The 24,206-nt window shown below is 40.1% G+C and overlaps 3 protein-coding genes across 5 annotated transcripts; 1 reads left to right on the top strand and 2 right to left on the bottom strand.

Moving 5' to 3' along the window:
- Window positions 1-821: 821 nt before the first annotated feature.
- On the bottom strand, window positions 822-2,661 carry LOC137286482 (uncharacterized). Of its 3 annotated transcripts, none has more exons than XM_067818373.1 (2): window positions 2,378-2,661; window positions 822-1,882 (listed from the first exon to the last, which is right to left on the bottom strand). In XM_067818373.1, exon 2 carries the CDS (start codon window positions 1,859-1,861, stop codon window positions 1,472-1,474), a length of 390 nt encoding a protein of 129 aa, XP_067674474.1. In that variant the 5' UTR covers window positions 1,862-1,882; window positions 2,378-2,661; the 3' UTR covers window positions 822-1,471. The 3 variants fall into 3 exon arrangements, with proteins under 3 accessions (XP_067674474.1, XP_067674476.1, XP_067674475.1); XM_067818375.1 differs by having other exon boundaries at window positions 825-1,882; window positions 2,605-2,655; XM_067818374.1 differs by lacking the exon at window positions 2,378-2,661 and adding an exon at window positions 2,256-2,310 and having other exon boundaries at window positions 831-1,882.
- A 3,590-nt stretch (window positions 2,662-6,251) lies between these two features.
- Window positions 6,252-11,418, bottom strand: LOC137286484 (poly [ADP-ribose] polymerase tankyrase-1-like). The gene is made up of 2 exons (XM_067818376.1): window positions 11,300-11,418; window positions 6,252-8,462 (listed from the first exon to the last, which is right to left on the bottom strand). The coding sequence occupies exon 2, from the start codon at window positions 8,458-8,460 to the stop codon at window positions 6,820-6,822; it is 1,641 nt and encodes a 546-aa protein (XP_067674477.1). The 5' UTR covers window positions 8,461-8,462; window positions 11,300-11,418; the 3' UTR covers window positions 6,252-6,819.
- A 2,056-nt stretch (window positions 11,419-13,474) lies between these two features.
- On the top strand, window positions 13,475-23,792 carry LOC137286382 (uncharacterized). Its single transcript, XM_067818215.1, has 4 exons — window positions 13,475-14,327; window positions 14,876-15,274; window positions 17,201-17,314; window positions 18,464-23,792. Exons 1-4 carry the CDS (start codon window positions 13,601-13,603, stop codon window positions 19,438-19,440), a joined length of 2,217 nt encoding a protein of 738 aa, XP_067674316.1. The 5' UTR covers window positions 13,475-13,600; the 3' UTR covers window positions 19,441-23,792.
- Window positions 23,793-24,206: the final 414 nt, after the last annotated feature.

The following is a 24,206-nucleotide window of genomic DNA, read 5'->3' on the forward strand; positions in this document are numbered from 1 at the left end:
TGTACGGCAATTCAACATGCTGATATAATTTTCATACGCGGACAATAGAGTCGGTCGCTGTTTATTTCCGTAAGCAATAGAAAGTGTGTACAGGACATGTGCTTGGCTTAGTTAGGGTTCAGGGCCGCACTGAACAGTGATTGAGCTTACTTGTACGCCTCTCCCAGAGTGCTCCCAGAAACGTGTTTTATTGCTTGCATAATAATGATTGACTGACTGAGTGAGTGAGTATGCTACTGCACTGCTTCCAACAATATTCCAGCAATATCACGGCGAGGGACACCAGAAACGGGCTTCACACGTTGTACCAATGCGGAGAATCGAACACAGGTCTTTGGCATGATGAGCAAACCCTTTAACCACCAGACTACCCCATCTCCCACGCACTGAACAGTATTCCAGTTATACTGGTGGCGTCAGCTTAATGTGGTAGGAAGAGTTGATGTGGCAGATGTGCACCACCTTGGTGATACCCACAAATATAGGTCTGGTGCTGAAATAACTAGAAACACGAGATTCAACCCACGATCACACGTTTCTGGCGGCTCCAACAATGGGGTCGTCAGGCCATCAGAAATATTCCATTCATATGGGTCAGCCTGTATATGTTCAAGTCTAGACCAAACAACCTAGTGATCAACATCATGAACATCAATCTACGCAAATAGGATTCGATGACATGTCAACCACCCGATCCCGTTAATCGCATCTTAAGACAAGCATACACAGATGAAGACCGATTCTAACCCGGATATTCACGTGCATTATATGACAAACCGTATGACAAGCAATGGGTGCATCCAAAAAATAACAAACCTTAATTGTTATAGACAAATGCATGCTTTTATTATAAAAATGACAATATCATCAGTATATTCAAACAGTCATGAATCTATATCACATGTGGTAAATGGTAATGTAGGCTTCAGCATTCTTGACAGCAGAAACTGTAGGACAAAATGAATATGGTTGGCACTCACGGTGATGCTACCACAAGCCAAAGAAATCAGACTTCAGATTTCGGTAACATTCGTTCTAAAACGTCTGTTGGTGGAATAATGTCATGGTCGAACATATAGGTTCAACTTCAGCAGGCGATGACATCAACAAGGCGTACGATTGAAAGCTCGGACGGAAGTTTCAACACGCAGGGCACCATTTATATGTACAAAATAAGTTACATTAACATGCAGCCATAGCCCTTTGTGTCAATGCCTTGTTGGAGTCGACCTAAAATGCATGACACAATAAGAAACTCATGGTCCAAGTATTAACGTCGAGATAACCCGAAGTTCGACATGACGTTGATTTACTTATGTCTGCATAACGATGTTGTTCCTCTGCTTATTCTCAAACTTGTTCCAACGGCATTTGTCATTTGTCCTAGTTCCTGACCAGCAGGACATTTAGGATGGCTACTGCCTGGATGGGAAGCCTTTCATTTTTGTTCCACGCTCCGCATCTTTCCCCATCACAAGATGTTCCACTTGCCTCTCGTTCTGTACGACGTGAGGGCTTTGTGGGCCTTTCTCCTGATTTCCTTGTTGCTGTCACGGTTGAACACCTCCAGAGCTTCCGCTACGGCGAACTCCATGTGCTGTGGAGAACCGTCGCAGAGAGTGTGCAGAACCTGCATTCGGACATTGTCTGCCTCGTCGTCAATCATCTGCACCACTCGCCGCCAGAAATCGTCAAGGTCCTTCTTCACGCGGCAAGGACACATCTCTTTCAGCGCCCTCTGGCGGACTTGAGGGTTGTCATGTTTAGACAACTCTATAATAACGTCAATGTCAGTAGTTGTCTTGCACATACGGAGGGCTTCTCCAACAGATATGGATGTCAAGGAAATAGAGTCCGACATGTTGAGATCAGTGGACGGTTTCTGGAAGGAAAACACATGTTCTCATTTCAAGACGTGATCATACAGATACGAGCGCGTGCATTCATGGATTAGAAAATCATGACTTGTTTCCAATTAATCCAATTATATATTATACAGAGTTTTCACTTCACGGACGTCCGACATAAGTAACTAGTGTCGTCGTGAGGCAAAAAGACATGGAGAACGAGATCCGAATGATTCAATTCCTCGCCAAATACCGAATTTCAGACAAACTGAACGTGAACTAAACCAGTCCTACACATTTGCCTACATTCAAACAGTCATAAAACAACATTATTGCTTGCGACCCCTAAATATTATATACATGATGAATGGAAGTACAGGATAAAACATTAAGTGAACTGTCACTCACGGTTTAACTGGGTCTTAGTTTCCCTATAAGGCATATTCATGAGAGCATAAAAATAAAAGCCAACACGGTACAACTTCCCTCAGTCGAAAATAATTGCAAGTCGGATATGCAAAGATACGTACCAACGGTATATTGAAGATATGTTTAAATTAAAACATTCAGTCACTCCTACTGAGAAAGTGAAAGTAAGATGGATTTCTTGAACAGACTGTCAGCGGCCGCTTGTGTTGCCTCACATCCTGTCCCCCAGATCCTGTATGATGATGTTGGGCTTTAGGTGTATATATACAGCTGCCCTTGCACAACAAGCCAACAACACCCTTGATGGAAACACTTTATTGAGCCTTACCGAGAAATCGCCGACTTGCCTGTGATTGTGAAATCGCGCAAGGGAGGTAACTCCAACCCAACAACGACTTTTGAAGCGCTATTTTAAGCTCAGTGTATACATATAAACTTGTCTTTCGCATTACGAATTTAAGTTTATGTGTGTTGGCTGAACAGTATTCTATTCTAAAATTTAAAAAAAAAGTTGTTCATTTCTGCGATATGCATAACTGGGTGGATGGATAAACAAAACCGTGCCTTATGGACTAAATGTAGGTCAATCGATGTAAATCCTCACTGCAATGTGTAATATATTAAAGGTATGTTTGTGTTTGTGTGTGTTAATGTGTGTGTGTTAATGTGTGTGTGTGTGAGTGTGTGAGTGTGTGAGTGTGTGTGTGTGTGTGTGTGTGTGTGTGTGTGTGTGTGTGTGTGTGTGTGTGTGTGTGTAGTATAACATTAGTCGCCATTAATTCAAGCATACAGTGGCCTCTGTGTATGTACAGCAAAGTGACAGTCTATCGTGAGTTCTTTACGATTGAACACAGCCCTCCTTCTGCGAAAATATAATACATGCAATATATTGGAATATACACCAACAGCCTTTGCGGGATTTTTGTTATTTATACTGTGTGATTTGTTGCACGAGAAATGTGGTAATAATCATGACGCACGTGCACCAAGCTCCGTCGAGTGTTGATGACACTCGTTTATAAAAAAAATTATTTCAATGTCACTGTGCGTGTGTTGACCAGACCACAGGAAAAATAGATTTCTGAATACGGAGATAAAGCTATTCTTGCTTATATATTTAATCATTTTTGCTGTTATCAAAGGGTTTTATTTCTATTTCACGAACCAAATTTATTATAATAATTTTGGGATATTCATTCGAGTCCTCGTATGTCCGGAGGATCGATAGAATAGTCTAGTGGGTGATGCATTGGCTCGTCACGCCGAAAACTCGCGTTCGATTCCCCACATAGGTACAATATGTGCAGACCATTTCTGCAGTGCCCCGACTTGATATTGTTGTAGTACTACAAAAAGCGACTCAAAAGTCAAATACATCACTCAAGCGTATATGTAAAGATATTCATTTGAGAGTCCTTAAGAAAAAAATGTCCATCCTTGAAAGAAAGGTCATGTAAACAAGAGTTAAAAGATAACTTGATTTAATCAAGGGTATTTTTGCCTAAGGATATCCTGACTTTCTTTGAGAAATGCGACAACGTAACAACAAAAGATCAGAGGCCCTCGTATTTCCGTGTCCCTCCTTTGTAATAATGGCAACCACTACAAAAAATGTATAGCACACAGGGAATAATCAAGAAGGTGACTGTGTCTCCGCAGTTGTTCTGGTTTATCCCGCGGCAGTTCACGAGGCCGACCATATGGTACCTACGAGGCCACGCGTCAACAAAGGGTTTATTACTGGGTGGCCATGATTGCTTGCGGGGCCTTGATGGAGAGGGTGATTATCGCTCACTTACCGCTCAGCGTTAATCTGTGGCGTGACGTCATTAGCTGCGAATCAACAACAGCTTACGTCAGCAACGCGTCAACACCGTGAGCTACGTGATAACACGCTAGCTGTTTGATCTCGGTTCTTCATATTTGACCTTGCATGTATTGCGATTATACATACAGGCACTGGATCAGGTAACGCGCAGTGCTAGCAGTGTCAGCTGTTTGACTGAAGACAGAGCATGTATATATATGGAAACGGGTCGCAACACCCCACATTATAGGTAGATCTAGAGAGGGGAGGGGGATAGTTTGCAGGGATGCGCCTCTTGTCCCGAAACTTACTTAAATGACCATTGAAACTCTCGTGAAAACGGGTAAAAGTGAAGTGTGTACCCTCTATATCTCAAAAAGATGTTTCCGCTCTGATAACAACAAAACGTTACCATTAACCGTAGAAAATCCATAGAAACCTCAATTTAAGCTATTATCTGGATACACTGATACTCAACATCTTTCCCTGCACCCCCACCCCAAACAACAAATAAACAAACAAACAAACAAACAAAACCCAATCAAACAAAAAGAAAACGAACAAACAAAAAACATAAAACAAACAGTACAAAGCAAACAATACAAACAAAAATATACAAATTAAAAAACAAAACAAAAACAACAACAGCATCAAATAAATTAATGGAAATAGATCGTCTCTAGGTCCGGTTCACAGTCATATGTGGGACACCCCACACCGTTAATTAACCCCCGCCAAACGGCACTTGTTCCACGATATACACTTGTGTACATACATTGTTTCTGTGATGCTAGGGGCGGTGGGGGTAGCCTAGTAGTTTAAACGTTTGCGTGTCACGCCGGAAGACCCAGGTTCGATACTTCACATGGGTAAATTGTGTGGAGCCAATTTCCAGTGTATCCCCCGTGATATTGCTGGAATGTTGCTAAAAGCGTCGTAAAACTATACTCACTCAGTCACTCACTCACTCACCCACTCTTTGATGTCAATAGTCATGGACAACTGATATCAACTTTCGTCCGACTAATGGCGTTTGCATGACCTCTGATTCCGGTGACGTCAAGCTTGACACTCAGCTTGTCCTGCTGCTTTGTGGTCCAAGTAAAACAGGTAGTCTAGTTCTACTCCCTGTCGATTTAAGGCCATTTCAGGTGGTTCTGTTAGACAAACGACGATGTGGAATCCACTCTGTTTTTAAAACGCCATTACACATAAACGGATACAGTGTTGTGAGAAGGGGTGTATCCTCCCGAAGTGTTGTCACTCGTGGTTGACCTGAACGCTAACGGTCGTTAGTTTACTGGTATTTTCTGGCCAATCGGCAGACAACCAACAAGTCTTGCATTCCGCATACCTTTAGCTTACTATATTTGAATGGTTGCCATTTGATGAGGCTCCATGTTTACTTATCGACAACCGAATCAAATGATTTTCCATATTATAGAGCAGTAAGAACAGTTTACAGAAACTTCATATTTGCTTGGTGACTGGTACACGTACTGCACGTGACGCTCACATGTGACCGTGGCTATGTGAGATCGGTGCCCCCGTATGGTCAGAGGAAGAGGAATCACACAAACAACATATTTCTGATTTGAGCATACATAACCATATATATATATATATGTGTGTGTGTGTGTGTGTGTGTGTGTGTGTGTGTGTGTGTGTGTGTGTAATCACGGGTGTTGCGATAGATTTTCTCGTGTATATACATGTCCTGCATGTTTGTTTAACGCATGAAACGTGTGTATCAGCAGACGCTTGCTTTGGTACGTCATGGAATATCTGCATCGAGTGACTAGCGTTTGATTCTGTAGGTCACGTGATGCTTATGAACCTGAACATCTACTTGTTTCTGTGTGTCATGTTGCCATCAGCAGGTTGTTGCATCTATATATAGTGTAACGATACATTGTGCAATACTCATGAGCAGGTGCTTGTCACTGTACAACACGATACCAACAAACTGGTTTCATTTCTGCACGCCATGTTACAGAAAACGTTAGTTTCTATTCGTATGTTCGCTCGAAGACTTGACTGACTCTTCACGATGTTGATGACTAAATTGTTGCAGATTCAGTCAACAGTCGTCATAGAGCAGGATGCAGCGTTAACCCCAGACCAGCCGTTCCTACAGCATGTTTACCATAATGACAGGAACAAGTAGCAAAGGATCATTTTGTTTAATGTTTTCAGTTAGACATGGTACTTTACAATTTGATCTTTGGCAGAATAGTTATAACATGATGAATGATGAATGAATTGATATCTTACAGGATTTTCCCTTGTGCCCCAAAGTAAGATATTCGTCCTTAGTACTCCCAGAAACATGTTCCATAACCTGCATGATACTGAGTGCGTGTGTGAGTATGGTTTGACGTCGCTTCTAGCAATATTCAAGCAATGCGTGGGACACCTGAAATTGGATTCACACATTGTACCCATGTAGGGAATCGAACCCGGATTTTCAGCATGACGAGCGACCTCTTTAACAACTAGGCTACCCATCCGCCCCGCACCAAAATGTGATCGGAGTATAGCCGCGAATGGTAAAATTGTTGTTCTGTAACGATTAATGACCATCCAATATATGGCAATAGAAGCCACATTACAACCAATAATCATGACTGGTCGGAGAATACATACAGACAATTTGCTAATAACGTCAAATGGCACGACGTCTCATGTAAATTTAACTTTTTAAATTTGTGGAATTACTAGAAAAGTGATAAATATTTACATCACCTCCGCGAGTATGTCTGTCTTCAAAGCTAACGGCAAGGGGAGACAACCAAAGTTTATGACCTTCCTGCCAATTTGTGCCCATATTATTTGCATGCAGGACCTCTTCAAGCTCCATACGTGTCTAGTATAGGTCTCTATCTCCTCCAAAATTACGCCCAAACAGGCATTCCCACATGAATTCTTCTCCACGTCTTCTTTCAGCTGCCGGATATATTGTTCAGTTTCCTGTAAAGATTTCATCGTCATCCCTTTCAATAAAGGCTCCAGTCGTCTGCTGTCTGCTAGTTTCTGAAAGGTCGTGTCTTTGGTCAAATTCGTCACGTCGCCATAGAAAACTTCACAGAAGTAGCTCAGAGGCAAACAGTCTGTGTGTATGTTCGGATCCGCGCCACGACGCAAAAGCAGATGCAACGTCTGCTTGTGGAAACCAAGACGTCTGCTTGTGTCTGCCAGTGCGTGGAGACTGGTCCCGTACCGGTTCTGTCCAGTGTTGCCTATGTAGTTGACGTCTGCACCGTGATTTAAGAGGATCTCTGTACTTTTATACATGAACTTATGGACGGTGTCCAGTTCACAGTCATCGGCTACATATGTGGCTAGAGTGTCAAAAAGACTGTGAAGCGCAGATGGGTAGGCTTTTCTACCGAAAGCAGTTTCATATTCATTTTCATTCACGAGTTCCTCTATTTTAATTTCATCAAAATTGGGATCCGCTCTGGAATTTAACAGAAGCAGCAGACAAGCTATTCGATAAGGTGCTGATCGCTCGAGGTCGTGAAAGTGGGTGCGGCTCAGGAGGCTGTAGAGAGGAAACGTCCTGGACGGGCGAAACGCGTGAACGGAGTGTCCATGACGCAACAACACTGACGTCACTGCCAAGAGAGACTCGTACCATGTCTTATCAAAGGAATAGCTATATGTGAACAGTACGTGGAAGAAATTCATCCCGCCAAACACATCCTTTTTATCAATGTCATGACGAAGCAGTGCGTCTAGGCACTCAGGCCGAGCCATCTTGAGCGCAAGAGCAACCGCTTTTTGTAGATCTGATCGAGAGGGATTCTCGCACAGAAGTAAGCGAAGGGCACTGGGAGAGTCCATTTTACACGCAAGATCAGTATAGCTCTCTGATTTTTCTTTGCTGGTTGTTTTGCTTCCTGTCTGACTGAAATCCAAAATTGCTTTCACACACATGAGGTGACCAGCCTCTGCCGCCACGTCTAGGGGCGTACATTTCTTCTGCTCATTATCTGCGTCTACACAATTTACACTGTGACGTTCGTCTCCTGGAAAGTGGAAAAGCGCTGGTTTGTTGTCGCCTGCTCTCTCCTGAAGCAGCATGATGAGGAGCGATTTGTATCCAAGGTGACACGCAAGATGGAGGTAGGGGTGACGGCCAGGTTCGTGTGGCGTTTTGAACAGACCTCTGGAGAACAAAGTACCCACTGCCACAACGTTGTTGGTCAGTATGGCATGGTGAAGAAGGTCGAGGCCACTACTATCACGCCATGACTGCAGAGCTCCAGGGGAACACGTGTCTATCGAGCTTCGGAGATTAATGCTGTCTTCGTGGTTGAGGATAGAGCGTAGAACTTCTTGTGCGTGCCTCTCCTGTTCGGTGGGAGTGCCCATATCTGAAAGAAGACATCAAAGGTCTTATGGATTTTCCCGTTATGTTCACATTTTTAAAAACACTTTCGTTTTTATGACGTCATGGTGACGTAACAATGCCAGTGACATCGTAATAGTCCTGCTTGACCCTTCCTTGCCACTTGCACCTGGGATAACACGAGCGGTTACGAAGTAATTAGGAGCGTCTTCCATTTGGCTATAATCGTCCGTTTCGAAACCCTCGTTCCGAGTGTTCGTATTGTATTCATACAAATGAATGGTTTTATACTCATACAAGCGGATACAAACTACCACGAACGTGCGTGACTTCGTATTATTAATCGTTCGAGTGAGTAAAAATAAATGGTGTGTAATGCGGCATCGGCAGTCGTTAACTTGTTTATAAACACAGCCCTGATGCTGGTCAGTATTAATGCCTACTATATGTAAATTAGTGAGAAATGAACAAAGCATCTGTCTCTGTATAGGGCACAGTGGTTAGCAACTGCTTTGTACTCGCCTTTTCACCAGTAAATTATTTTTTAAAATGTCGTAACCATAGAGTAGAAAAACGCAACTGCTTATAATAGAAAATCTTTACAAAAATAAATAAATAAATACATAAATAAATAAATAAATAAATAAATAAATAAATAAATAAATAAATAAATAAATAAATAAATAAATAAATAAATAAATAAAGTTAACAACAAGCATGTTGAAATGTGTGCTTTCATCAGTTCGTTATTGATACATTGTCCTACAGGCAGACCGGTCTACGCGTTTTGAAAATTGTGTTGGATGAATTGGTTGTATATCAAACATTGAACAGTTGAGGAGAAACAATTGGACAAGACATATCTCACTGATGAAGAGTTCTTTATTCTTGTATATATGATGCGACGTTTCGATATAAATCCTAAGAACCTTGTCTCTATTGCTTGAGAACAGTATGACATGTAAGAATCTATACCGAATCATCCCCTCATGACATGACAGTCTGTCATCCACACAATATCTGTCGATTGGTGCACGATTATTGTCTTTGATTATTGACATATTTAGAGATATCTAGGTTTGATAATTATGATCAAACTGTTCTACACTTCCAGTGAGTTATGTCAAGAACGTGGTGGGAATACATTGTGATATCTCCCAACATGCAGCCTTCAGAGTAGTATCAGACTAGTCTGTTTTCAATGCAATTGAATATGTAAGTGTGCCTTTCTGTGTATGTTGCCTCAGTGGATGAAAAACTGTCAGCAAAAGAAAAGGTTATTTCAATAATTCCTTGGAAAACTGTACAACACCCACACCTGTTTCTTCTTTTTATACAGTTTCTAAACACTGCAGGTGAATGTCCAAAATCTAGATGTGATGTGTCCATTCATTTCTCAGTTAGAGGGTAGTTGCACATAAACCACTGGTGTGTAAAATTGTTTGTTTAAGACTGTGGACAAAAGTCACTGCAGGCAATATTAGACTGCCTCGTTTTCAAAACACGTGACCATCTTTCAAGAAAAAAAACGTACTGCAGCTCACTTGCTTAAATTTTAAATCCGCCTAGTTACGCCCCGCGCCTATATAATAACCATGTACGGCGCTTATACCATATACTTATATGTTTAAAGATTCAGGTTTATGTATTACCAGCATAAGTTGGCGCTGGGGTATATTCTGGGAATTCTGGTTCGCTATTGCATCATATTCCATCTTACTCGTCAGGTTGACATATCATACTGGCAGTAAGTAGCATTGTCATGCCACCTCGTTTATCCAGAGCGTTACAATCCCATTCTGTTAAATTACATACTCTTGTCATGAGTCCTAATTCAACAGACTCTAGTAAAATTGCACACCTTCGTCCAATCATTGTGGTGTATATTTTACACGAAAAATATAACTTTTTGTGAACTTTAAATTTTTGTTGACATACTTTAAATTAATATGTTATGTAGATCGAGTCGCTTTGCTTCAGAAATAATGTTGGAATAAATATATGCAAAGAAAACTGCCCTGTTCCCAGTTTCCATCGTGCGTGCGCTGATATAAGTACTCTTTTCATCACAGGATCTCATTTCATCACATGATACATTTTCTCGCCGAAGGGGAAAATTGAGGTAGGAAAATGTTTTCTTATTCAACATCAGGAAATCAGGAAAAAAAAATCAGGCTGGGATGGAGAAGGTAAACACGGGGAATTAAAATATGGCCAGGTCTACATATTTCAACCTGTAAAAAAACCCCAAAACACACACAAAACAACAACAAAAACAAAAACAAAACAAAAACAAAAAACCCAAACAAACAAACAAACAAACACAAACAAACACAAACAAACAAAAAACAAAACAAAAACCAAAAACAAACAAACAAACAAAAACAACAAAAACAAACAAACAAAAGAAAACAAACAAAAAACAAACAAACAAACAAAACAAACAAACAAAAAAACGTAGCTAAAAGCACGTGCGGTCCAGTTATGTTGCTGTCATATAAGCGAGAGAAGAGTTGTGCTGTCAGAGAGGAAGGGGTGGTTACGTCACTTCCCAACCGAAACTAATGTACCCTGGGTTTATTTATAGACATTTGTAATACACTGAATTATCGGTGTTCACAAAATCCGTCGAATCAATCATACACGAGGGAAATCGTAATCAATGCAAAGATAAAAACAACACAATTCCACGCAGTTGTTATATCGACATTAAGTTACGGCACATAACACTCAGTGTTAAATATCATGGTCGCAAACATCCCACAACATCACATTTATATATTCATAAAGCTAACATGCAACAGGTACACTGCCTTTCGGACCATGTGCTGTAATTATGCTTCATCGATAACGCCAACTCACCTGTAATTATTGATCATGCGCAAACCTCATTACTTCAAAGTGTAAGCAACGCTAACCAAACAAACCCATGTTCCTCTTCGCCGGGCCGCCATTATGTATACCATTCACTGCAAACAAGTCAGAACTCGATTGGTGTGTTTGTAGAGAACGAGGCAATGTATATCGACCAGGCAGATATACACAGGGTGTTCACCAGCTTTCTCGTAGCCACTCACTCCTATGTATTCACGGGGTTTCAACTATACCTATCTCCCACTAATAATGATCGGTTAGCGTAACCAAGTCGACATTTACAGCTATACCAGATGTCAATTCTGACATGTTCAGTACGTCAAAATTCTTTTATCCTAATCTTCTCTCTCTCTCTCATTTTTAAAATCATTATGTAATATAAATGAATATAAAATAAGTATTGCTATGACTTTGTTTTGAAAGATAAACAGTTCGAGAACTGAGGGTAACAGCTTTCTCCATAACACGCACTGGCGGATCCAAGTCGGTGGTTCATCAAACAAACCACCTCATACCCAACCCCCTCAATCCAGGTTGACATCAGAATGTTTAGTCAAGGATATTGACTACAATGAGACTTCTGTTTCTAACAATATTGAACAGGTACTCTGATAGAGCGCTGATTACGCTAATAGCCCTCTGACGTCAAAACCCACGTCATTGTGACGTCAAGGGATGAGGTCGAACGTCATCGTCGTCCCGTCAATAAAATACTCGGCAGAGTATGATGTCGTCTGTTGATACTTGATGAGAGTTCTTTTCTTCCTCGTCGTGACCTTGGAGTCAAAGAAGTTGAATCTCACCAAATAGATGGTCAGGAGTAAAAGCAAAATGAATATATGCATGAAACATTTATTAAACTGAAAGTTCGTCTAAAATATAAGATTTTGTTGTCCATAATTATATCACATCTCAACGTTTCGCATCTGTATGTCAGCCTGAAATTTGAAAGATGACGGCATAAGTATATTTTAAGTCTGCGTAAGTTTAGAGTTGGTTACAGATGCCCGCCAAACTGGTTATATTTGCAGTTACTATCTCTTAGCAACATAACATTAGTGCCTAGTGACCGCGCGAGTGATGACGTCAGACCACGCCAACTGACGTCAATACTAGGCGCGTCTGTAAATGTCATTTGTCGCTGGGATATTCTCCAGGCGTTTGGTGAATATCGTTTGATGAATGCGTGTCCCCTAAACTCCATTCCTTCTACATGTCCAAATGTAATAATAAGATATCTACAATTAGTTCTATTAAACTAAGTCAGCTATGCAGCATTTACAGAAATGGTTCAGTTCCTGTTTATGTATGTTAGCAGGCTTGTCCTGGAAATTAGCCCAACGATGAAACCAGTTTATAGTCTTGACATTTAGATAGCATTCAACGAATAGTTTATAAAGAAATCACAGAGCAATATATTCATTTCCAATGCGTGACTGCAGGTTATATATCAGTAAATATTACAATATTACAATATGGTACACACAACGCTCTCGTGAAAATTCCATTACGTGACACCAACAACACGTGAGTCTCCGAGCACATCGGAGCACACAAAACTCAATCAATAATTTCCCTGCCTGCACGTTGACGTGACAGCAGTGACATAATCAATTCAGCGAACCGTATCCAGTAACGGGGAAAGAGGAAATACTATGACACACCGGACAAAAGCTGTAAGCCATATAAGTTGGCAATAGTAAAAACCCAACCCCAAAACGTAGCGGCTCTCAAGATATAGTAGGTACAAGGTACTTCAGTGTCCCACCACTGATCAATGATAAAGCCGGTCACAAGCTGTTTGTGTCAGCTTTCTGCTCTGACGTCAGAACAAGGCGAGCTCCACACGCCGGTTTCGATCACGTTCACCTACTAAGCGCTCTCTCTATTTCTAGCCGTTGTCAAGTGGCGTGGCAATGACGTCATACTTTTGTTAGGTCGGAGCTGAGCTGTTATGAGTTTTATTCCCCCGGAAGTCGGTGCGCGCTGACTCATACTACTGTGACGAATTGAAACACTTGCGTAGTTGGGCCAGTCCATCGTGGGAGGGGAGTGGGTACACTCAACCAAACCACATTAACGATCTACTCGATGTATCAGCGAGTTACAATTGTGTGTGAACTGTTATCGGCAGCGTTGAGGACACCATATATCTAGGCCTTCATTCGAAGAGATGACATTTTGTTCTTAATTCATTATTCATTCACTCGATGTCGGTGTTTCTCTGAAAACACCTACGTCAGACCCTTCCATGTTTGGATCGTGTGACGTCATCATCTGAGCAACAAGATGGCTCAAGCAACGACGAGTAAGTTCGACTTCAAAATGGAAAAGAGACAACACTCGGGATCACTGAGCAGTCGTTCATCCGAGGACTTTTCTGAGACTAGTTTTGATGGTGAAACGGAAAGCCTCATAGGTTCGGCGACCCACCAGTTAGTGTTATACGCTATGACGAAAGGACACACCATTCATAGTGTAACACACATGCCCCCTCACCAGTTGTCGGAGTTTCTCAGAGATTTTTATGGTAAGGTCAGGACCAAGCTTGAGGAGGGGCCGGTCAGATCAACTGTCAGTTTGAAAGATATCAGGCTCGGTCTGCAAAAATATTTCATGAAGGAGACCGGCTTGGACATTGTCAAAGACAAAAGTTTTGAAAATGCCAATGCGTGTTATGAGATGGCAGTTCGAATGGGACCACGCAAGTGTCATAGACTTAGAATAGAAATGGATGATTTGAGGAAAATATATTTCAGTGATGCAATGAAAACCGACAACCCAGAAACTCTTCAAAATAAGGTGTTTTTCGATGTGAATTTATACATTGTCAACAGAGGAAAAGATTGTATGAGGGCCATGACGAAAAATGATTTTGTTGTGTCGACTGAAGTTGACGGAAGGAAAAGTGTTTGGTTAAAATACCACCCTAAGTTCAACATCAAGGAGATGGGTGGCTATGGAGATGTAGATCATACTGGAACAAGGCTAGGGGAGAAGATGCTTGAGAGACCAGGTAAGTCACTAACATTTTCTTAATATTGATGTCATAAAAGTTTTATAAATCTTTTCACCCACTGCAACAACTGAACCAGTGGGTGACTTGATCCCAGCCTACATACTATAATGTCATATGTAGAAATAATAATGATTAAGTGTGTATAACTGAGTGATATTGTGAAATAATCAAGAAATATAGTGTGACAGTGTTATTGAGAAAGAATTCCACCCACACTCCACACCTAGGACATGCTGTCTCTTAGTAATAACTAGGTTACACAGGTGGGTGTATTGAGTGAAGGTTGTACCGCCCTAATTATAATGCTGTTATGTGGTTGACAACAGAAATCATCAAATGTTATGACACTTTGATAAATTTTATGTGTTGTACAATGTGGATTCTAATTTCTAATTAGTATATACATAATTACATGTGATGGGAAAGAGTATTTGATTTGAAAGGCAGTCTTATTGACCATGTATACATAACTTCAGTTTATATCAATATGATGTACGACTCTGTTATTGCTTAATTGGTGTGTAAATGATATAACTGTCTTGCAGGAGATCCTCGTTGCCCTGTAGCATCGTTCTTGAGGTATCTTACCCATCTCCATCCCATGACTGAAGCATTCTGGCAACGTCCCAAGCGGAGTGTATCTCAGTCTGATTATGTATGGTTTGACAATACCCCACTGGGAAACTCCACGCTGAGTAAAATCATGCAGAGGATATCAATTTCAGCTGGAGTTAAGGAAAACTACACAAACCACTCGATTCGTCCATCGTACATTCCTCTTATTGAAACAATATGCACAGATGCTTTGAACATTGAGAGAACTGTGCGAGTGCCCAGTGTATTGTCACAGGAAGATTCATTTGCCGATGATAATTCGCTGGGAGACAGTTCGTCGCTTGATTCTGAGTCCCCAGATGATGACCCAGTGGATGAGAGTGTTGTTGGTAAGCTTGCCCAAGATATTGTCATAATGGCTCAATGTTCCTTAAAGAAGGTCACATGCAATGCAAAACACAACTTTTGATGCCTTTTGATATGGACTTACAGAAACAAATTATAAAAAAAATGCAAGTTCCAGTTATAAAGTTGATAGAAAAAACATGATGGAAAAAACTCAGTGAAATCAGAGTTCAAATGATTCACTAATTGCACCCCAGTGCTGGGGTCAAGAGCTGGTTTCAACACCTGTGCTGCCCTGTGCCCATAGCACGTGATCAGTGATTAGGTTTCGTTCAATCACTGACCACGTGCAGTTTGAACTTATCCAATCGTACACCTTAAACAAAATGTATTGATTTACAGCTCATGCACATGAGTTCTGTCCCTGACACATTATATAATTACACAGACCGGAGAGTGTGACACTTGTACACATGACATGTTCTTATGTCTGCGGGTTGCAAACAAACGGCATCCATTTTTCTCGGATGACTGGATTGGATGGACACTGGAGCAAACTCAGATGGTCAGTTCCAAGTCCTGCTTCTCACTTGGACGAATGACTGTTCCCAGCCACACAGTAGTTCACCATCTCAGTATTTGTTGATTGAATTGAACGCAAGTGCGAAGAGCATGTATTTACCTAACCCAACATCTCTGTATACAATCTTTTTGGATAACAACTTCTTCACAAGCAAGAGTGACAATGGCTTAAAAATCCATACCAAAACATCTCATCATATACAGTGAAAGAAGTTGTTATTCATTGAGAATCTTACTTTCTTATTACCCACCTTACTTCTGAAATGCCAATCAAACAGATCGTCTCTATGTACATACAGTGAGCCCTTAGTGTATATGCAAATGAACCAGCCAATGGAAGATGTCGTTACACTTGCGCTCACACTCGTCTGCTCTGACTGTTTTCGGTTTCTCGGGTGCTTCATTTCGATTGAAGTAAAGCAAAGTACAAAAGCTTGCACTTTTGATTTGCGATTATGTGCTTCTAATTTTGTTTAGCTGCTTTTCACAACCAGCAATCTATATTATTTGTCATGAATAAGTGATAGTTTGCTTTAAATTATGTTTGGGTTTTTTTTTGTTGCATGTGACCTTTAACTACATGCCAGAAATGGAAATTAACCTGTCTAAGTTAGCACATTTCTGTCACAGGTAGATACTTTGCTGAAACTGCTGGTCAACAGACATGTATCTGTTACATTTTATTAAATCTCTCTACAGACCTGCTTCTGGAGTAATTGTCTTTTTGTTGCATTTTTTATATGAGACACTTTAATATATATTGCATATGACATTTTGAACATTCTTAATTACTAACTTTATCACTTGGTATGGATATTTTATAGCCTGCCTCGAGAATCTGTTAGCATGTGATTGTCAAAATACAAATTACCCAGATGCAGATTTGTGATGTTTACATATCTTGCCAAAGAAGTGAGGTGTTTTTAAGGCAGCCCATTGGAATACTGTACGCCCTATTTTACTACTACTACTACTACTACTACTACTACTACTACTACTACTACTACTACTACTACTACCGATTAACTTTACAGCTTCTTCAGTTCCCGTCAGAAACCATCATTATTGCATTGAACACACTGTTAAAATATCTCACATCTTGTGAGAATAAGAATTTAGGAAAGTACCAATATTTACCAAAATAAGTTTGCGTGACATGGACACTTAGTTGGGATTTCCAGATAAATCTGTGGTATTTGTCACATTTTGTGGGAGATGCTGACTGGGTTGTATTAAAAAACTGGGTTTTATTAAAAATGAACCAAGTTTCAAAGTGGTTGCATGACAAAAGCTCTTGGATGATTGTCACTGTTACAAAATGGTTACCATGTTTTTGATTGATGTTGTTATTATGTTGTTATTAATCAGCATGGTGGCCATTGTTCCAGGTTTGAGGTCGGCCAAGATGAAGGTTTTGGAGTTGATTCGTGGCCTACTCGTGAAGGACATCAAGAAATTTGCTGACTGGCTGAAAACTGTTCGGGTGGAATACCACCAAGGAGGTAGGCAGGATTTCTGTGTCATGTTAATAATATGACCAATGAGAAACATTGCATACCAGTTATATCGTGTATGTAGGGCATATAAGAACTAAAGTGTTTTGAAATGCGAATGTCCAAGCTGGTATGAGATGTTATCTTTGATATGTGATATGTGTTTATCTTTTGTGAGTTCTAGATTAGAATAAGTCCCCAGCAACATATACTAATCCTAATAGGCTATCAGATGATTGGGTTGTCAGAGTCATTGGTTGTGTGCACGTCATCGTCCCCCAATCTTGTTGGTCGTTGTAGTCTCCCCTCTTGTGGTTCATTGTGGTCTCTCAATCTTGTGGATCATTGTTGTTAGTGTTTGGAATGGGAAACCAAATCCACTATCAATTATTGGTTGACTTGTTGTGAACAATTACCGATAATCGAAACTTTTAAGTGTAGTCACCATTTTTCACCATTATTTTTTCTGATTAATTATTTTTCTAACTAATACTGAAATGCAATAAATGTAAAATGTGTTCACAGACAGGTTACAGTACTCAGTATTTATCATAGTGCTGAAACTGAAACTCTGACTTTTTCACTTGATAGTGATTTTGTATCCCTTTGTCAATTGATTTTTTAATTATTTTCAAACTTCGGAAAACACCGCTAATTGTAGTCCCCCAATCTCATAGGTTATTTTGGTCCACCAATCTTGTGGATCATTGTAGTTCCCTGTCTTTTGGATCATTGTCCCCCAATCTTGTGGACCATTGCACCTCATCTTGTGGATCATTGTCCCTCAATTATGTGAATCATCCCCCAATGTTATGGATCATTGTTATGTCCAAATCGTGTAAAAATTTTGGTATGTCAGTCATGTGGATCATTGTTGTATCCTAATCATGGAAATAATTGTTGTACCCTAATCTTGTGGATCATTGGAGTCCCCCAATCATGTGGATTGCTGTACCCCAATAACTAGATGCCATTATTTTGCAGACTATTTTCATATAGCTGGAATATGTGGTTATTGCCATGATTAAACCATAAAAAATAAGGATGTTGACTGCAGTTGAAAATTGAGACACTTATCTTAAGATCATTTTGCCTACTGATCATGAAATTGCTTGAAGCATCTCTGTACCAGTTTGTGATTTTGATTGTTTGTTTCAGAGCTGATTGTCTTGTGTAGCCCGGTCGACCAGGAAGATGTGGCAGTGGAAGGGATGAATGGTCAAGGGGGAGACAACTCTCAGAGCAAAGTCAGTGATCAAGAAATGACCTCAATAAAAGAGAAGTTCAAACAAAATGGACCCGGTAAATTCTCATCTGCCAGTTTGGATTCACCCATGCAGAAGAAAACTGAAAAATCAGCACGAAGCGACAAGCAAGACAGTTTATCATTTATGCAGGGAATTTCCATAAAGCAAGTAGAGTTTGACTCGGTTGGCGGAACCCACTGCTCTGCCAGTGATATCTCCCCGTTAAAGGTGACCATTCCCTCAACAGACGCACTGCTTGTGTCTGGTTTGAGTGAGAACATGCAGCTGTTGCTACACAAGAAATCCAGCAAAGAGCATCAACCGGTCCAGGAAAAACTACCAGACAGAATATTCTACTCAGAGAATGACATGGATGTTGCTGAAATTGCTGCTCTACTAGGTGCCTGTGACAGTCTTAAAAAGAATCCTGAGAAATCTGAATCAACAGTGGCTGAGATCAGTAAGGCTCTGCCTCATGCCGGCACAAGAAGCCCGAACCTAAAAGCAGACTCGATGCCAGAGATGAGGAGCGGTGCAGTTAACATTCAGAGCACAACATCCTTTGGTGGAGAAAACAAGTTGATAACTATCGGCGACAATAAACAGTCATCATTGAAACCAACAAGTCCAGCGTTGAAGAGACAGGCACGGGTGGAATGTGCGGAGCCGGCTTGTGACGAGCCTCTGAAGAAAAGACTTTGTAGTAGTGCTAGTGTGCCTACAGGAGCAGACCACGGAATGGCCTACCCCAACTCTACCAACATTCCGAAACCACCATTGCAGTTCAGACCAGCTTCGTTAGATTCGTCGCCACTTATGAAGAAAAAGAGAGTGCGCTTTGGCAGTGGAGTTCAGACGATAACTGTTAAAGCAGAACCGGTATCATGAAAAAGGAGGCAACGTTTCTTGGGTTTTAATTCTCATATCACTCGCAAGTGATATTTTGCCTCACGGCAAGCCAGTTTTGCAGTTGTGCTGATACGCCAACGCAACCCTATGTATTGTAAGGGTTTGCAGGTGGAGATAAGCAGAGGGCGACAACTAAGCCCATTTGAGCTGTTACCGTGGAGATGAAAGAGGAGAATTGTGGGTAAAAGAGCCCATGCGTTCACAGGTGTCTTGTGTTCAGAAAGTCAGCTAGTTGACACAAAGATGACATGCAATTACATCCGGTGATTATGATGTTTAATATGTACATATGGGATATATCATAGAATGTTGTGATATAAGATTGTACATGAAGTCGCACCTTGATGAGTGCTTCTGTTCCATCGGTGGTGCATTAGCTACAGGTGGATTAATATGTGTGTTGTGTAGCCACCTAGTGGATGATACTAGCTTTCTTTGCCATACAGACACCAGGTATCTGAAATGGTACCAATATTTGTCCATTTTGACATTTTTTAATATTGCTAATTATACATAACATAACAGCAACAGAGTTAAGAAATGCACCTGTATAGTGGGTTATTTCTGAATGTTGTTCGTGAAAAAGGAGGTAATCCTTGGCACTGTCCATCCTGCACATAACAATATTGTATGGATACAACAATTTGGTAACTGTGTTTATTTTTTGTTCCTATGATTTTTCTGTTGGTAATCCTGATGTGTGCTTGAGTGAGACCACAGGTTAGTGTGTATGATAAGATGGACTGGCAGAAAACTTGAGGGACATATCATATTTTGTTTGTTGTGGATAAAACAAACCAAAATTTATGTTTTGTTAACTCTGATGTAAACATCATGTAAGTTATAATTACTTTGTTTGGTCTCAAGATATACTTTAGATGCTGTCATATATTGTTTTTAGTGGAGTTCGATGTTTGACATTTTACTTGTTAATAGTATTATCCAAATTATCCATATTGACCTGCTTTTTAGAATTCTTAATACCAATACTTAATCTTTTAGCATGTTTAGTGCAGACTTAAGCCTTTGGTTACAGATTAGGTGGTCAGTTCACTATGAAACTAAATAATCTGCTAGCTCTGTCACATATTGTGTAAGGACAGGAATTTGAAAGTCTTCAGAACGTGTTTGAAAGTGCTGTTGAAATATTTGAATTTGTTATTGTGATAACTAGTGTATTATTTATTAACGACCATTTGATTTAACATTTTTAAACCCTTTTGAACAAGTTTGTCCTTTACCAGAATTAACAAGTAGACCAATACACATTAACAAGTAGACCAACCCAGTTGTATTTGTTGTGATGTGGCCATGCTCACTTCAACACATACACGTCATGTTTTAGTACCTTTATGTAATTATGTGATCAGAAATTGAATTTAAAGTTTTTCCCTAGAAGAAAATGACAAGACAGTCTACTTTTTTTCTCATTGCCATATTTGGCACCTGATGATTGGCATCAGTGGATGCAGCTGTTGCTGTGGTGATGACAGTTTCAGGAAATGTTCTCGCATGCATTTAACATACATAAATCAATGAACTAAAAAATCCTATTTATTGAAGACATGTGAGAATGAAGATGTAATGTAATCAGGCAGTACAGATAACATAAACCCACATTTTCTTTGCGTTATTTGACTACATACAGTACAACTTATCATTCTTTAGGTCTAGACTTTTGTTAATAGTTTAGTGATGTTTGTAAAGATGTTGCTCGAATGAAGTAATGCTGTACAAATTTGACACATTATCTAGTTGCTTGTTACATGGCACTGTATTTTATTGCAGTTATGTCACTGTTCAATACCAACCAAAGCCATAATATCACCAGTTATTTGATTTCTAATACCACTCAAAGGAATTTATGGACCATCAGATGCTTTCATGTTGGACTGTTGTGGCAGGGTTGATAACAATATGACAGAATCAGGTGTTTCTAAACATTTCGTGAGTAGTATACGTATAGATCTGTCTGACTTAAGTGTGGCCTCACATGCCAAGCCTATGCATTATGTCGTTCTGGTTGGGTAGCTCAGAGATCTGTGTGTTTGCTTACCACACCATGAGTTCCAGTTTGGTTCCCATAACTGGTCAGTGTGGGGAACATGGTAATGCAAGTTCTGAACCTCTGTGATAACAATGTGTTTAGTTTATCTTTAGTGCAATTGAACGTTGCTGTGTTAACCCTGAGGTAAAGTTTTGATATTTTCTTTTTGGAAACAAATTGCCTGTGTATTTTGACCACTCTTCACGGGTTATACTTACAGAATAACAAGAAAACAAAAATATTGTATTAAATGTAGGTATCACACATTTGTTCTCGTGGAGGGGTATGGTTTAAGGAGGAGAAATAGCCACTTAAGTACTAATATATCCTGACACTATACTTCATCCCTACTTGTCAATAGAAGGGTCAAAATGGGTCTGGGTCTGGCTAGGTCTAGGTTGTAGTGACCTTAGCGATCTTACAGGTATTTTTAGTGTTGCATTATTACATGGCCAGCAGGAGTGGAACACTAATATACAGTGGAAGCTGTCTAAACTGGCACTCATTGGGACTGAAGAATTAATCCGGTTTAGACAATATGCCGGATTGTAGAGCTGGTGATAAATGTACAAGCCACAATGGGACTGAGATTCTATGCCAGCGTTGACAACTTGCCGGATTGGACAGATGCTGGTTCTGGCAGAGTCCGCTGTAGCTTTGTTGGGGTCTATGGCTGAATGCCTGCCGTTGTGGTCTGTGTCCATTCCACAATGTGGTCTTAGTGCTGTGGCATCTGTAGGTCATATATATGACAGGCTTTCTGTAAGTCTACCGGATGCCCATTCGCCATGTTTGTTTGATGCTATCACAGCAGTATGGAATAGAGGGACTATAATGGAATAATGCTCAAACAAGAAGGAAATATGGTTAAACACATTTAAACCTCAAAAAAGAATATCAAAACTATTTATAGACATTGGAAATTGGGCATGGAAATTGAAGTTCCATCATGATGTGTGGTGACATCCATCACTGACACATTTCAAGAGATACAGACTATTTGTTTTAACTTTGGACACTAAGAATGAATTTATGACAGCAGATATTTTGAGATCATGATACTAAAAGTTTCGTTCATGCAATCAAGAAATGAAGAAACTAAGGAAGGATTTGTGCAAATTCCTTATCAGTGTGCTATTCCTGATTTTACGAAATTAAAGCAAGGTGTCAAGGTGAAGGTGATGTTTGATGTAAACACTTGCTGTTGGTTGAACTGCCTTGTAAAGGGGCCAGGTAGAGGTCCATGTTCACCAGCCACCACCACGCAGCAATTGTCCACCCCACGCGTCTTGTTTTGTTAGCAACTGAATATTTTTACATTGTTTCAACTTTCAGTTTTGTCTGGCCATATTGTTTATCACGGCAGAAGTCAACTCAACTGATCATGACCATTTTTGAGTTGTATTTATTTCAGTCAGTCTGAAATAGGTACGACAACTTTGTTCATTGAAATCCATGAATTTTGATCATCTCCTTACAAGTTACTCATATTAAGATGTTTAATTGCAAACAACATGTCTTCTTCCTGGTTCTCTGAGATAGTTGGGTATCATGTATGTCCACAGTGGAACAAAGACATATTGGCTTAAAATACTGGCAGTTTTTGCACAGTCTGATTGTATGGATCTGAATTGTAGGGTTAAAACTTGAACTGTAGAAGGAAAGTGCAAACACATATGTCAATGTGTCATTTCCATGCATGTCTGCGATGGCTAATTCCATCATCATAGTGTCGTGGAAGAAGGGCAGGAAATGGTAAAGGGTCTTTGAAGGAGCCAAAGACTTTATAAACCTGAATTTGTTCTGTAGCTACAGGAACCCGTAATTTAAATATACTAAGGTTTTCAAATGAGACGTGACTCCTCGTTATTCTATTCCGAAACTTGATTTCCAAATACATCTTGCTATACCTCTTGTAGACCTCTTACAGATTTTGACAACAGAAGTTACTTTTCTGAAAGTTTAGATCCTATTAAAGAAGAGGTTTTCGACTAATGACGTTAAGACGTCGTAGTGATAAGCATTGTTTGCCAAAGGCCACTGCTTAGTTTGTCCAAATAATATTGAAACATTTGCTAGGTGTACATATATGGTGATGGGAAGTTAAAAGATTCCAAAGGAGTCATTGGTGTAAGATGCCGAGGTTGGGTTGGTATACAATTGTTCTTTGTTTCACTGTGGACAGCTAGAAACTAGCTGGGCCAGTGTGGTTCTGAGCTGTTGGAATGAGTGCTCTCATTCATTACTTTTTCAGTTGTTACAAATAAACAATTTCTTTATAATGCCTCATGGTTTTTGTTGTTATTTAGGTGTCAGGGTGCCACTGTATAAAGTAATCTCTACAGTGACCATAACTCTCCTACGTCAGCTATAGTGGTAGCATGAAGAGCACCCAGGCCAATAAACATGGTAAAGCAGTAGGAGTTCCCACTGAATGGCTTTACTGCATGTTTCAATGTAGACACTTCACCTCAAACTTGCTTTGCCATGTTTGTAAGTGGCCACATGATTGAGGGTAACTTTGTAACTTGCTTGGTGTTTACCTTGACCAGGATCTTCTCAATTTGGATTTGAATCACACATTTGTTCAGATTTTTAAGAATTATACCGTGACTCATTGGTTTCAAATCAACTTGTGTCGATGTTGGAGACATTCACCCTCATATTTAATTTGTTGTTTAACGCAGCACTCCGCATT

The sequence above is a fragment of the Haliotis asinina genome, chromosome 6 (assembly GCF_037392515.1).
Source record: "Haliotis asinina isolate JCU_RB_2024 chromosome 6, JCU_Hal_asi_v2, whole genome shotgun sequence".
Classification (NCBI taxonomy): domain Eukaryota; kingdom Metazoa; phylum Mollusca; class Gastropoda; order Lepetellida; family Haliotidae; genus Haliotis; species Haliotis asinina.

Excerpts from the sequence above, each read along its gene's own strand:
- LOC137286482 (XM_067818373.1), bottom strand. The coding sequence starts at position 1,861 with ATGTCGGACTCTATTTCCTTGACATCCATATCTGTTGGAGAAGCCCTC.
- LOC137286484 (XM_067818376.1), bottom strand. The coding sequence starts at position 8,460 with ATGGGCACTCCCACCGAACAGGAGAGGCACGCACAAGAAGTTCTACGC.
- LOC137286382 (XM_067818215.1), top strand. The coding sequence starts at position 13,601 with ATGGCTCAAGCAACGACGAGTAAGTTCGACTTCAAAATGGAAAAGAGA. Across the intron at positions 15,275-17,200 it reads AGTGGATGAGAGTGTTGTTG|GTTTGAGGTCGGCCAAGATG; the intron begins GTAAGCTTGCCC and ends CCATTGTTCCAG. Across the intron at positions 17,315-18,463 it reads GGTGGAATACCACCAAGGAG|AGCTGATTGTCTTGTGTAGC; the intron begins GTAGGCAGGATT and ends TGTTTGTTTCAG.